Source organism: Megalobrama amblycephala, linkage group LG7 (genome assembly GCF_018812025.1).
Source record: "Megalobrama amblycephala isolate DHTTF-2021 linkage group LG7, ASM1881202v1, whole genome shotgun sequence".
Taxonomy (NCBI): Eukaryota; Metazoa; Chordata; class Actinopteri; order Cypriniformes; family Xenocyprididae; genus Megalobrama; species Megalobrama amblycephala.
The window spans coordinates 16,459,133-16,474,772 of record NC_063050.1 but is presented as its reverse complement, the minus strand read 5'-3'; the positions used below and the strand labels follow the sequence as shown (position 1 = coordinate 16,474,772).

The 15,640-nt window shown below is 37.9% G+C and overlaps 1 protein-coding gene across 1 annotated transcript; it reads left to right on the top strand.

The window, feature by feature from the left end:
- The first annotated feature begins 7,153 nt into the window (after positions 1–7,153).
- Positions 7,154–15,540, top strand: LOC125271867 (mucin-2-like). The gene is made up of 6 exons (XM_048196148.1): positions 7,154–7,252; positions 8,553–8,624; positions 8,752–14,285; positions 14,446–14,507; positions 14,675–14,832; positions 15,019–15,540. The coding sequence occupies exons 2-6, from the start codon at positions 8,585–8,587 to the stop codon at positions 15,138–15,140; spliced, it is 5,916 nt and encodes a 1,971-aa protein (XP_048052105.1). The 5' UTR covers positions 7,154–7,252; positions 8,553–8,584; the 3' UTR covers positions 15,141–15,540.
- Positions 15,541–15,640: the final 100 nt, after the last annotated feature.

The window sequence follows — 15,640 nt, the reverse complement described above, 5'->3', positions numbered from 1 at the left end:
GTAGACGTGTGACAGAAATAAAGTCAGTCTGGTTAATAATAAGTGAAGCTGGTAATGCTGTTTGTGGAGTTGTTTAATCAGATCTTCAGAGATTTAATGTCTTTTATTTTCAGTTGATTTCATTTAAGTCAGATGTAGTTCTTGTGTTTCTCTTTTCTTCAGTGATTCTGCTGGTTAACAGCACATGTTCATCAATAAAGCGCAATCATCCCTTAATTAATCACTTAATTATATCATTAACTGTCAGGGTTGGAGCTAAACTCTGCAGGAATGTGGATCTCGAGGTCCGGATTTGAGGAGGGGGGCTTTAGTGTCCACACTACAGAGTAAAAGCAGAGGTGTAAAGTCCAGGGGTCAGAAAGTAAAAGAAACAGTGTTAAAGTTAATGAGATAATTAAGTGATTAATTGAGTGATGACTGATCATTATTGAAGACACCTGATGATAACAAGCAGAATCACCAAAGGAGAAAATCACAATTTTTAAGCCACCATCATGGAAATGAGTGTTTGCTTTAGTTGAGCTCTTGACCCTTGACTTTTTAATATAATACTGTGTTTGGGGCTGTTGTAACTAAGTTATAACAGCCAGGCAAGCAAAGAGAAAAACTGATCAGGTGGTGTTGGTTATGTTTTCACATAATCATTATTTGACCTGGGGTGTATTCCAGAAAGCAGGGTTAACTTACTGTCACATATACCCTGAACTCTCGGTTGATTAACCCAAACCTTGCTTACTCATGGTATGCTGGTTCCAAAAATACGTCCGGGAGTAAGTTCAGCCAACCCAGAGTATGTTCCCGGTTAACCCACAAGACATTCTCAACAGAGCGACAAACTGATGATTCGCCATGGAAACAGACGCTAAGAAAAAGCGCGCCATTCTACTTCATTCTTCTTCTTTTGTTTAATGGCGATTTACATAACCTACTTGGTGCACATCACCACCTATTGGGTGGTTATGCAATCATTTTTTATTCTTAATATTGTTTGATGCTAATTATTTAATAAGATGTCACATATATGATATGTATTTTATTATAGAAATTATAGCATAGAAAATGTCCTGTTATAAAGGATAAAAAGCAGATCCATGTGTGAGATGACAATAAAATACATTCATATATTAGAATTGAATAAACAGTTATATATTGTATAATATAACATTGTGTATATAACTGTAACTATATAACAAATTTAGATACATTAATATAACCATATTGATAATATAATACGCATCTGAATTCCTCTTAAGCTAACTAACCCTTGAACATAACCTTCTCCGGAGCAGGTTATGTTCAGAGAGCAAGTTGCTATGGTTACTTACATACCCTAAAAGTTACCTCTGTTTTTGGAACCGAAAGTTGAGGTTATCCGCTTACTTACTCTTAAACATACTCAGGTATGTCACATAACCTGCTTTCTGGAATACCCCCCAGAACTCATTTAGAGCCCAATCTCTGAGTTAGATTTACATTATTGATTACAGCAGCACTATGATTCTACAGCAAAAGATCAGCTTTATCAATATAACCCAAAGGATTTCTTAAAAGTTGTTCTGATATGTATAAAACCTTTCTTTTAGGCACACACAGACATCAAGAATCAGCCTGTGAATCTCAACAACGGTGACAAGCAACATATTCTGATCAACAGATCAACTCTGAAAATTAGAAAACAAACTACTAAAAAGTCACATAAAAACAGAAAAAAAATAAGGGTTAGGGTTAGGGTTATAACCCTAAATAATAAAGGAAATTACTAAGACAATTCAGTTCATAATTTATTCATGCAGGAATGCATGATGGGAGCCATGGATGAATTTTGTTTGGTGGCTCCCAGAATGCACTGCAACATGCTTTATTATTCTCACCACTGTTGAGATTCACAGGCTGATTCTTGATGTCTGTGTGTGCCTAGAAGAAAGATTTTTTTTATATATAATCTTCAGATTATACTGAGAAAGCTGATCTGCTGTAGGATCATAGTGCTGTAATCAATAATGTAAATCTAACTCAGAGATTGATTTTCTCCTTTGGTGATTCTGCTTGTTATCATCAGGTGTCTTCAATAATGGTCAGTCATCACTCAGTTAATCACTTAATTATCTCATTAACTTTAACACCGCTTCAGTGGGTGGAATAAAAATTATGGCAGGACTTTTACTTTCTGACCCCTGGACTTTACACCTCTGCTGAATTCACTCACTTCTTTTAATTAACTCTGTCAAGTGGGTTATATTAGTGAACTAATGTAGGGAATAGTGAATGAGGGTATAGGGTGTGATTTAGAACACAGCCTCTGAGTGTCGACTTTGAGACACAGTCTATTCCTGTAGGCTACTTTCTCGAAAATGACAAATATTGAATATTGAACAATGAATACATTGTTTTCTACAGTATATTTCTGTTTTAATGGAAAATGGTTTGTTACTGTCAGAATTTGGTCGTATTTTTACAGCAAGATTTAACAGTGAATAAAAATAGTTTTTTTATGGTCATTTTCTTTTATTTAAAATTATACATACAACTCTGTAAAATTACAAACAACATATGTAAATTAACAACCCGGCTGTTTTTTTAAGTATTATGAAATTAATGAAAAATTATAGTAATTCACATATTTTTTACAGAAAATATACTGTATTTTTTATACAGAATTTATTCTGTTTTCTTAAATTACAAACAAATGTATGTACAATTACAAAAATAATCAGTATTTAAACAGTAACAAAACAGTTAAATGATAAAACGGTCAAATGAATGGCAGCCAAGAACCCTTGTAAAATTAAAGTAAAATATCCTAATTTAAATAAAGTGCAAAAAAACTTTAACAGAAATTCTCTTTAAATGTTAAAAAAAAAAAAACACTGTTATTTTACAGGTATTTCCTGATTTGATTCAACTGACTGACAACAGCAGAAGACTAACAGATCTCTCAAGATCTCAGCATCTTCACTTATTACAGTCCAGACTTTATTTCATTTATAATTCTCTTATTGAGAATTAACAGAGGTTTAGATATTGATGTCTACTGAAAAAAAAAGTTTGTAGACACCGTTATGGAGGTGAGCATTTGCTTTAGTTTAGGGTGACCAGACGGGGTTAGTCCCGGTTTTTTAGCTGCTCCGTCCCCGACTGGAGCTGTCCCCGGAAATGTCTTCGTTTTATGTCTCGTTCAAAATAATCCGCAAATAGGCTACATTGCAAAAAAGGCCGGCCAGCATACAGCGTAGAGGTTTCTTAATAGTGTTGTCAAAATATATATTTTTCTAAACATATCTCTCTATAAAAAAATATGTTAAACAGTTCAATAGGCTACCGCTTTTCTACAGTATCTATATACACACGCACACCGCAGTTGAACACAGACACGCCCCCTGTCACTCACTCAGAGCAGCGGCAGGCCTCGAGACTCTCTCGTTCAGTCAGGTTGAAGGGTTTTTGTTATGATATAGCAACTGATATGACAATTTTAGCACGTGTCAGCTAAACATTCATTCAGTGTTTCCCATTAATGACCCTGTGCGCCGCCACCGTTTCATAATGAACCGAAAATTTAAAACATAAATGGTCTCTACGTAGTATTTTGCAAACGAACTAAAATCGAAACCGTCATGGCTTTGTTCTTTTATAAAACAGCAAAATACAGTGATTAAGTATATATATCAGTCTGTTTGTGCTGCGTGTTTTAAAGAGAAGTGCGCACTTTGCTCACGCGATCAGCTGGCGATTTGGTGATCAAAATTAAAGCTCAAGGATTTATCTTAGAAATTGGCTACAAACTAGTATTTTAATTTCCCTATATGTTGTGTAAAGTAGCCTAACTAAAAAAAAAAAAACAACTAGAGGAGGTAGGCCTATACGGAACATTTTACAAATTCCAGTGGGAAATAATGTAGGCCTACATTTTATGAACTAGAATACTACAACAAAGCTCATTTTCATGTCAGTAAAGCTGTTAACAGAAAATTAAAATGTCATTGGACAAAAGTTGTAATTTCGTACAGTAGGCTATTAACAGCTAGTGAAAATGAAAATATTAAATTCAATAATAAATGTTGCAGATATTATTTGTGTTATTTAGGTTATCTCGTTTCTCGTTTAATGTGATTTTTCAAAATAGTGTAATAGTTTTTATAGTTTTTTTTTGTAGTTAGGCCTACAGGCTAGTTATTCTGGTGAATTGTATTAAAACCAGACCAAAAATCCTAATAATAAAATTAAATCATAATATTTATTAATGTAAAATGTGGAACCCACAACAATAAAAAAATAAAAAATGTACTGTCCCCGTTTTTTAATTAATAGATAATAACAAATGAGATTTTGGTGGTATTTTGACCACTCAAATAGGAAATGTCCCCGGTTTCCATTTCAGAAATCTGGCCACCTTACTTTAGTTAGGCTTTTGACCCTTGACTTTTTCGTGTTAGTTTTTCTTAACTGTGTTATAGTAGCCTAGAAAATGCAGGAAAAACTCTGATTAGATGTTTTTATGTTGTCATAAAGTGGTCTGATTCACTAATAGCACATACTGTCAAATTTCTGAGTATATTAGCTGTTAATTTTATATGTTTCTCTGTGAATTGTTGGATTTACTTAATAAAGGAAGTGTCAAGTGGTTCCATGCAACTATACCGGTTAAAGAAAATTTCAGTTAAAGTTTTTTTACGATTTATTTTTTTTTACAGTGTGGTCAAGTTGAAGTGTGGAATGAAACATGAAAGTTGAAGTTGATTGAAATATGTTTGAGAACCTGAAAATACAAATATCCTGATTATCGAGTTTGATATTCTTCTTATTGTACTAATTTGATTTTCCTGAAGGGAATAGCCTACCGGTTTGGCAAGGAAAACCAATTGTGTTGAAATGTTTGAATCCAGAAATGGAAAAAAAAAAAAAAAAAAGTCAGAAAGTAGAAATTTAATCTGATATTCTTTATTGTGGGATTTCAATAAAGTTCTGCATTGCCACTGTAATAAATATTCATGAATTACTGCAAGATTGAGAAAGAGAAAAACTCAGTATTTTGGACACTGGCTGCTATAGATGAAAGAAAATTAAATTTTGCTGGTGAACGATCAATTCATCCTCTGTCATCCAAAATCCACTGACTATTTGAAGGTGGATTTTATTCCTACAATTTTGTGTCATTTTAAATACCAATCTTATTATTATTATTATTATCATTATTTACATTCTCACTTGCGTAGATTTATGAAAACATTACACAACATCACTTTTAAGTTCCAGCAGGTGTTCCATTCCAACAAGAATCACAGAAAGTTTTGGGTGTTAACCTGTACATGCACCACACCCAAGGATTCATGTGTTAGGCTTGACTGTAATGAGAAGAATGACAACTACTTCTCTTGACTTGATAAGAAAAGATGGCACTTAAAATAAAATGACTGTAGGCTACTTTTTGGTGCGGAAAGATAAGAAACAATATCGAGTCTATAAAACACGTCAACTCGCCCGAGAACACTCGTTTAAACAGCATACACACCGGGACATTTGATTGCACATCACATTTTTGACGATAGCCTTCTGCTTGCAATCGTAATGCAACATGCCGGGCTACAGGACATAAATTATGCCTTTAAATAAAAGAGTTACTGAGCTGTTTACACTGGCATATACAATAAAAATGAACACAAAAACTGCCTACACCGAAGGTGGACTTGCACTCCGGAGTAGCGAACAAATTCTTTTTTTCTTATTTTTTTTCTTTCTTTCCTAATTTGTTGGTTTTCCTATTACCACCAAACGACACATTTCAAGAAGATTCTTTCAAAAGGAAGCTTTGATTATGTATAAATCTAATCTTGCGAACCTGTAAACTCACCGAATTTTTCAGAAACCTTTCATAGCCCTATAATGATTTTAATGTAATAAAAACACAGGCCTGTTGTCACAATTGCAAACAAATTAGGTGAACATTACTACTGAATAAGAAAAAAGACAAATTAAACCATAGTGAATCCCAATGTCAGACGGTCAACCGATTTGTTTTTTGTTTGTTTTTTTCAGGCTACTTTTATCTTTACGAGAACGTTTTTCACTAAACCATATAAAAGTCATTTTGCGTCATTGACATTTTATGTCAAATATTCTTTTAAAGCAGTTAATTATAGTTGTCCGTTTTAATAATTACAGTTATTATAAGTCTAGAATAGATTTTAAGATTTTTTAATAGAAATGGCTACATTAATTTTACAAATAAAAAAGAGCAATTTTGAACATTTTTTTCCTCCAGGAAATTTAGAATGTCCGCTTTTTCCCCTGAGACCCGCTGAATTTTTATAGTGAACATAGCCTACATGCGATATGCGAAATGGAATACAACTATGTAAGGAAAAAAATCAGTGTATATTTTTACAGTAGGCTATAAATCATAGGAAATATAGGATATCACTATACGAGTTTAAGTGCTGAGCGCTGGGACATTAGCGATTCATTGAGAAATAACTGAGGGAAAACATTCTGAGAAACGTCAAGGAAGCCAGTGAAACTATGTGTCAGAATGTGAGGAATGCTTAGGTAAACCTGCTGTCTTTTGTTTTGGGCTGTTATGATCTCACTTGTGTAGTAATCATGATTAGTTGACGTATGATCCTTAAAAAGAACTTTCTGCACAATCATCTTTACTGTCGCAATCTGCCCTATATTCATGAAACTGTTTTTGATGTTATTGTTGTTGTTTTTAATAGTGTAAACTTGTGTAACTTCATTTTCCGTTTTTCCAAATATTCATGCAGTAATATCGACAAATTCAGATTTTTATTTTTTTTCTTAAACCAAATTGTGTAGGCCGATGCAAGTGTTAAGAAATTGGTCTGTCCCGCGAATTTCGGATAGATTTAAAATAATTATTGATTTAAATATAATGAAAACAGTGATATAACCATGATATGTGAATTACATATATTTATAGTCCTAAACAATATGGCTTTGTCAAGTTATTTAACAGTTTCTATAAATAAGCATGGCTATAATTCATTGTTGCGCAGTCCAGACATTTTAGACAGTCACTATAAGATATTAGAAAAACGTCACGATAACTGCAAGGGGCATTCCAGATAGCTTATCAGTGAAGCAATAAAGCACAATCAGGACGTCACTGAGTGCTATTTAAGAAGAAGCGCCGTAAGTGGAGTAGTTAAAAACTGGAGTACCCACTTAAAGATACTTTGGCAGCTGCGGATTACCAATCTAGGTGTTCATCATAAAAATATCTGCCCAAGGATTGGTAAGGATATTTTATTTCACAAAAATATATTTGTGTTAATTATACTCATATTATAAAGTATAGTTTGTATTGCTGGAAATATCGCAAAACATACATAACAATTAAAGCATTACTATGTTAATGAAAAATTAAATGTAATATGATAAAATGTTACAGTTGTCATGCTGTGTGGTCTGTGAATTCCACAAAACTAGAAGACTTTCTGAACATATGTGGTTGTTTATGATTTTGAATTTGATAAATGGTAGCCAAATTTGTCTACAAATATAGCTTACTTGGACATATACTACACAATCACAGATTATTTGTGTTAATTTCAAACACAAAGATTTTCATTGAGACAACCTACTCCACTACTGGGGATAGATGTAACAATAAGAGCTAATTTGCTGAAATAAGATCTACACAATCTAAATTTATTAAAGAACATTATTGAAGAAAAAAAAAAGAATAATATGTTTTGAATAAAGTTAACAATTTAAAGTGACAAAAACATTGTATTGTATTACTTTTATTACTTTAAATTACTTAACACAAACAATTGCAGTGTGTGTGTTTGTGTGTCATACTGTATTCCTGTCACATAAGGGTTCAAGTCACTAGCTATGTTGCCATCCACTTATTTTTATGTGAATTTTGGGACATTTTTCAGGACATTTTGGGATCACATAAAAAAAAAAGCTGGATGAAAATGCCAAGTTGCTCATAAATACTAAAAATGTGCATGCACACACACACACAGGTTTGTTTTTGTGAATTGTGAGGACATTCCATAGGCGTAATTGTTCTTATACTGTACAAACTGTATTTTCTATTGCCCTACACCTAAACCTACCCATCACAGAAAACTGTGCACATTTTTACTTTCTCAAAAAAAAAAAAAAACCTCATTCTGTATGATTTATAAGCCTTTTGAAAAATGGGGACTTATGTATGATATTGATGACATCACCACAGTTCTTTTCTGACTTGTCAAACTGGCAGTGTTACAACTGACCCTGTGTTACAACACTCCCCGGTCTCCCCCTAAGCAATATGTTGTTTTAAAAAGGAAACTATAAAAGTAATAGTAAGTAAGTAATAATTACTAATTTAAGTAAAAATAAATTCATGTAATAATGCAATCAATAAAAATGAAATTGCAGTCTTATAATGAGTATACTATTTATTTTTGGAATCTGATTAGGTAATCCAGATCATATATAATCAGTTGCTACCCAGTACTGTATGTACATATTTATGTGTGTGTGTGTGTGTGTGTGTGTGTGTATAAACTTTGTGCATATTGCTTGCTTTGCAGACTTTTATTATCACCGCTGTACTCTTCACAGAATGGAGAGAAAAGCTTTGATTATCATCTGCATTTTTATTGGTAGGTAAAATAAATCATACCTGTAAGAAAACCATACAATTTCTTCAATTTGCTTAAACATAAAATATACTGTATATATAAAAAAAAAAAAAAAATTAACGAAACACTAACTTTTTGTTTTCTCTAGCAACAATACAAAATGCAACAACTCAGACCACAACAGATTCAACATCATCACCATCATCTGTTAGTACAGCTGACACATCTACAACGTCATCAGCAGACACAACTCTTGCTGAAACATCCACCAGTACAGTAGTTACCACAACACCACCACAAACAACAGCTGAATCCTCTACAACACCTACAGCGACAACACCAGTGCCCTCAACAACAACAGTTCCTGCTGAAACGTCCACCACCACAGCAGGAGAAACCACAACAGCACCTCAAACTAGTGTTACAACAGCTGAATCCTCCACAACACCAACAACAACAACAACAGTGTCCTCGGCGACCACTACAGTTCCTGCTGAAACATCCACCACTACAGCAGGAGAAACCACAACAGCACCACAAACTAGTGTTACAACAGCTGAATCCTCCACAACACCTACAACAACAACAGTGTCCTCAGCGACCACTACAGTTCCTGCTGAAACGTCCACCACCACAGCAGGAGAAACCACAATAGCACCTCAAACTAGTGTTACAACAGCTGAATCCTCCACAACACCAACAACAACAGCAGTGTCCTCGGCGACCACTACAGTTCCTGCTGAAACATCCACCACTACAGCAGGAGAAACCACAACAGCACCACAAACTAGTGTTACAACAGCTGAATCCTCCACAACACCAACAACAACAGCAGTGTCCTCAGCGACCACTACAGTTCCTGCTGAAACGTCCACCACTACAGCAGGAGAAACCACAACAGCACCTCAAACTAGTGTTACAACAGCTGAATCCTCCACAACACCAACAACAACAGCAGTGTCCTCAGCGACCACTACAGTTCCTGCTGAAACGTCCACCACTACAGCAGGAGAAACCACAACAGCACCTCAAACTAGTGTTACAACAGCTGAATCCTCCACAACACCAACAACAACAGCAGTGTCCTCAGCGACCACTACAGTTCCTGCTGAAACGTCCACCACTACAGCAGGAGAAACCACAACAGCACCTCAAACAAGTGTTACAACAGCTGAATCCTCCACAACACCAACAACAACAGCAGTGTCCTCAGCGATCACTACAGTTCCTGCTGAAACATCCACCACTACAGCAGGAGAAACCACAACAGCACCACAAACTAGTGTTACAACAGCTGAATCGTCCACAACACCTACAACAACAGCAGTGTCCTCAGCGACCACTACAGTTCCTGCTGAATCATCCACCACTACAGCAGGAGAAACCACAACAGCACCACAAACTAGTGTTACAACAGCTGAATCCTCCACAACACCAACAACAACAGCAGTGTCCTCAGCGACCACTACAGTTCCTGCTGAAACGTCCACCACTACAGCAGGAGAAACCACAACAGCACCTCAAACAAGTGTTACAACAGCTGAATCCTCCACAACACCAACAACAACAGCAGTGTCCTCAGCGACCACTACAGTTCCCGCTGAAACGTCCACCACTACAGCAGGGGAGACCACAACAGCACCTCAAACTAGTGTTACAACAGCTGAATCCTCCACAACACCTACAACAACAACAGCAGTGTCCTCAGCGACCACTACAGTTCCCGCTGAAACGTCCACCACTACAGCAGGAGAAACCACAACAGCACCACAAACAAGTGTTACAACAGCTGAATCCCCCACAACACCTACAACAACAACAGCAGTGTCCTCAGCGACCACACCAGTTCCCGCTGAAACATCCACCACTACAGCAGGAGAAACCACAACAGCACCTCAAACTAGTGTTACAACAGCTGAATCCTCCACAACACCTACAACAACAACAGCAGTGTCCTCAGCGACCACTACAGTTCCCGCTGAAACATCCACCACTACAGCAGGAGAAACCACAACAGCACCTCAAACTAGTGTTACAACAGCTGAATCATCCACAACACTAACAACAACAGCAGTGTCCTCAGCGACCACTACAGTTCCTGCTGAAACATCCACCACTACAGCAGGAGAAACCACAACAGCACCTCAAACTAGCATTACAACAGCTGAATCGTCCATAACATCTACAACAACAGCAGTGTCCTCAGCGACCACTACAGTTCCCGCTGAAACATCCACGACTACAGCAGGAGAAACCACAACAGCACCACAAACTAGTGTTACAACAGCTGAATCATCCACAACACTAACAACAACAGCAGTGTCCTCAGCGACCACTACAGTTCCTGCTGAAACGTCCACCACTACAGCAGGAGAAACCACAACAGCACCTCAAACTAGCATTACAACAGCTGAATCGTCCATAAAACCTACAGCAACAGCAGTGTCCTCAGCGACCACTACAGTTCCTGCTGAATCATCCACCACTACAGCAGGAGAAACCACAACAGCACCACAAACTAGTGTTACAACAGCTGAATCGTCCACAACACCTACAACAACAGCAGTGTCCTCAGCGACCACTACAGTTCCTGCTGAATCATCCACCACTACAGCAGGAGAAACCACAACAGCACCACAAACTAGTGTTACAACAGCTGAATCCTCCACAACACCTATAACAACATCAGTGTCCTCAGCGACCACTACAGTTCATGCTGAAACATCCACGACTACAGCAGGAGAAACCACAACAGCACCACAAACTAGTGTTACAACAGCTGAATCGTCCACAACACCTACAACAACAGCAGTGTCCTCAGCGACCACTACAGTTCCTGCTGAATCATCCACCACTACAGCAGGAGAAACCACAACAGCACCACAAACTAGTGTTACAACAGCTGAATCCTCCACAACACCAACAACAACAGCAGTGTCCTCAGCGACCACTACAGTTCCTGCTGAAACGTCCACCACTACAGCAGGAGAAACCACAACAGCACCTCAAACAAGTGTTACAACAGCTGAATCCTCCACAACACCAACAACAACAGCAGTGTCCTCAGCGACCACTACAGTTCCCGCTGAAACGTCCACCACTACAGCAGGGGAGACCACAACAGCACCTCAAACTAGTGTTACAACAGCTGAATCCTCCACAACACCTACAACAACAACAGCAGTGTCCTCAGCGACCACTACAGTTCCCGCTGAAACGTCCACCACTACAGCAGGAGAAACCACAACAGCACCACAAACAAGTGTTACAACAGCTGAATCCCCCACAACACCTACAACAACAACAGCAGTGTCCTCAGCGACCACACCAGTTCCCGCTGAAACATCCACCACTACAGCAGGAGAAACCACAACAGCACCTCAAACTAGTGTTACAACAGCTGAATCCTCCACAACACCTACAACAACAACAGCAGTGTCCTCAGCGACCACACCAGTTCCCGCTGAAACATCCACCACTACAGCAGGAGAAACCACAACAGCACCTCAAACTAGTGTTACAACAGCTGAATCATCCACAACACTAACAACAACAGCAGTGTCCTCAGCGACCACTACAGTTCCTGCTGAAACATCCACCACTACAGCAGGAGAAACCACAACAGCACCTCAAACTAGCATTACAACAGCTGAATCGTCCATAACATCTACAACAACAGCAGTGTCCTCAGCGACCACTACAGTTCCCGCTGAAACATCCACGACTACAGCAGGAGAAACCACAACAGCACCACAAACTAGTGTTACAACAGCTGAATCATCCACAACACTAACAACAACAGCAGTGTCCTCAGCGACCACTACAGTTCCTGCTGAAACGTCCACCACTACAGCAGGAGAAACCACAACAGCACCTCAAACTAGCATTACAACAGCTGAATCGTCCATAACACCTACAGCAACAGCAGTGTCCTCAGCGACCACTACAGTTCATGCTGAAACATCCACGACTACAGCAGGAGAAACCACAACAGCACCACAAACTAGTGTTACAACAGCTGAATCGTCCACAACACCTACAACAACAGCAGTGTCCTCAGCGACCACTACAGTTCCTGCTGAATCATCCACCACTACAGCAGGAGAAACCACAACAGCACCACAAACTAGTGTTACAACAGCTGAATCCTCCACAACACCTACAACAACAACAGCAGTGTCCTCAGCGGCCACTACAGTCTCTGCTGAAACATCCACTACTACAGCAGGAGAAACCACAACAGCACCTCAAACTAGCATTACAACAGCTGAATCGTCCATAACATCTACAACAACAGCAGTGTCCTCAGCGACCACTACAGTTCCTGCTGAATCATCAACCACTACAGCAGGAGAAACTACAACAGCACCACAAACTAGCATTACAACAGCTGAATCGTCCGTAACACCTACAGCAACAGCAGTGTCCTCAGCGACCACTACAGTTCATGCTGAAACATCTACCACTACAGCAGGAGAAACCACAACAGCACCACAAACTAGTGTTACAACAGCTGAATCCTCCACAACACCTACAACAACATCAGTGTCCTCAGCAACCACTACAGTTCCTGCTGAAACATCTACCACTACAGCAGGAGAAACCACAACAGCACCACAAACTAGTGTTACAACAGCTGAATCCTCCACAACACCTACAACTACAGCAGTGTCCTCAGCGACCACTACAGTTCCTGCTGAAACATCTACCACTACAGCAGGAGAAACCACAACAGCAACACAAACTAGTGTTACAACAGCTGAATCGTCCACAACACCTACAACAACATCAGTGTCCTCAGCAACCACTACAGTTCCTGCTGAAACATCTACCACTACAGCAGGAGAAACCACAACAGCACCACAAACAAGTGTTACAACAGCTGAATCCTCCACAACACCTACAACAACAGCATTGTCCTCAGCGGCCACTACAGTTTCTGCTGAATCATCCACCACCACAGCAGGAGAAACCACAACAGCACCTCAAACTAGCGTTACAACAGCTGAATCCTCCACAACACCTACAACAACAGCAGTGTCCTCAGCGACCACTACAGTTCCTGCTGAAATATCCACCACTACAGCAGGAGAAACCACAACAGCACCACAAAATAGTGTTACAACAGCTGAATCCTCCACAACACCTACAACAACAACAGCAGTGTCCTCAGCGACCACTACAGTTCCTGCTGAAACATTTCCTGCTCTTTTGTCTACGGCATCTACAGAGTCTACAGCATCTACAGCATCTACAGTTTCTGCAGCATCTACAGCTTCTACAGCATCTACTGCATCTACAGAGTCTACAGCTTCTACAGCATCTACAGCTTTGACAGTGTCTACAGCATCTACAACTTCTACAGCATCCACTGCTTCTACAGCATCTACAGAGTCTACAGTTTCTACAGCATCTACAGCATCTACAGTGTCTACAGTTTCTACAGCATCTACAGCTTCTACACCTTCTACAGCATCTACAGCTTTGACAGTGTCTACAGCATCTACAACTTCTACAGCATCTACTGCATCTACAACTTCTACAACTTTCACAACAACTACTGCAAAAATACCTGAAGTGAAATCCGATCTGGTGTTTCGCTCTTTGGACACATTTCTAGATGCGCTCAGCAATCAAACCTCAGAGGAGTTCAAGAATAGGTCTAAGCTTGTTATAGATCAGGTGAGTTCAAATCTATTTACCGAATTTACTGGAACGCACTAATGATACTTTTCTTGACTTTTAAACTCATAGTTAACAGAAGAGACAACAATTATGTAACCAACAATCATATATTGCCATACTCTATTGTAATTGATGTCTGTAATCGTTTCTGTTCCAGCTTGAAGGAATCTACAGACCCAAATATATTAATTTCCTCAGAGTGATTGTCATAGGATTCAGGTAAATACAGCATATTAAAATGCTGCTTATTTTAAGTATTCTCTCTCTCTCTCTCTCTCTGTGTGTGTGTGTGTGTGATTGAAAGAAAGAGCAAAAAAAAAAAAAAAAAAAAAGAGAATCCAATAAACTTAAGCTAACATAATAATTTCAGCATTTATATATTCCAGAGCTGGGTCAATCATCACAACAACAGAAATATTCTTCAGCCTTAACCAACCTGCCCCATCTGTTCAAGAGATTTCAAACACCCTCTTGACAGCAGTGAATACAGGAGGTGTCAATCCACTGAACATAATTCCTCAGTCAGTTTCAGTCAATGGTTCAGGTAAGCTCGATTACTCCATAGATGGAAATTTGGAACACAAAACATTTTTTTCTAACAATTTAGGATTTATCTATATTTGTTCTTGTTTTTTTCTCATTTTCACTAGAATGAAGGAATGAAGCTGAATGAAGCTGTGATATTTCATCTATATGGAGATTGAACTAATTTGCATATCTTTTATTGCAGCTTCAACTACAACTATCGCTCCTACAGTAACTACAACTTCAAGTGGATTAAAGATTGAATCAAGTCTGCTTCAAGCAACATGCCTTATTATTATGTCTAAGATATTAAGACATTTTATATAGATCCCTTAATAATATATCAACCAAACATAAGGGTACAACTAGACATGCTGTAACAAACTAAACAAAGAGCAAATTTATTTATTATGTGATATATAGTATTTCCATTGTAGCACACTCTCAAATAATGGTATAAAGCAATATAAAGATAAGCTTGATAATGCATTTTTTTCTCAAGAATATATTTGCAGATATTTGTTTAACAGCAGGCTGTTTTCTAGGAGAGAGAAGTCGATCTTTTTTTTCCTCATGTATTTCCTAATGTATGTTTTCAAATGTAAACACTGTAAAAGCTATTTGTATATTTGTTTTAAGGATAAATACTTGTCATACTTTGTTGTCTAAGTTGTAATAGCAATATGTCATATTTATTTTAATCAAATAAAAATATTTATTAAGTTTATATGGTCCAAAATATTTTGCTTTCATGAAAAGAGAATACTATATGTATTCTTACTGTATCTACAGCTTCTACTGTTCAGTGTTCAAATGCAACTTAATTC

Bases quoted from the DNA above. Each gene is read 5' to 3' on its own strand.
- LOC125271867 (XM_048196148.1), top strand. From the start codon at position 8,585: ATGGAGAGAAAAGCTTTGATTATCATCTGCATTTTTATTG. The intron at 14,508-14,674 runs GTAAATACAGCA...TATATATTCCAG, and splicing joins GTGATTGTCATAGGATTCAG to AGCTGGGTCAATCATCACAA. The intron at 14,833-15,018 runs GTAAGCTCGATT...CTTTTATTGCAG, and splicing joins AGTTTCAGTCAATGGTTCAG to CTTCAACTACAACTATCGCT.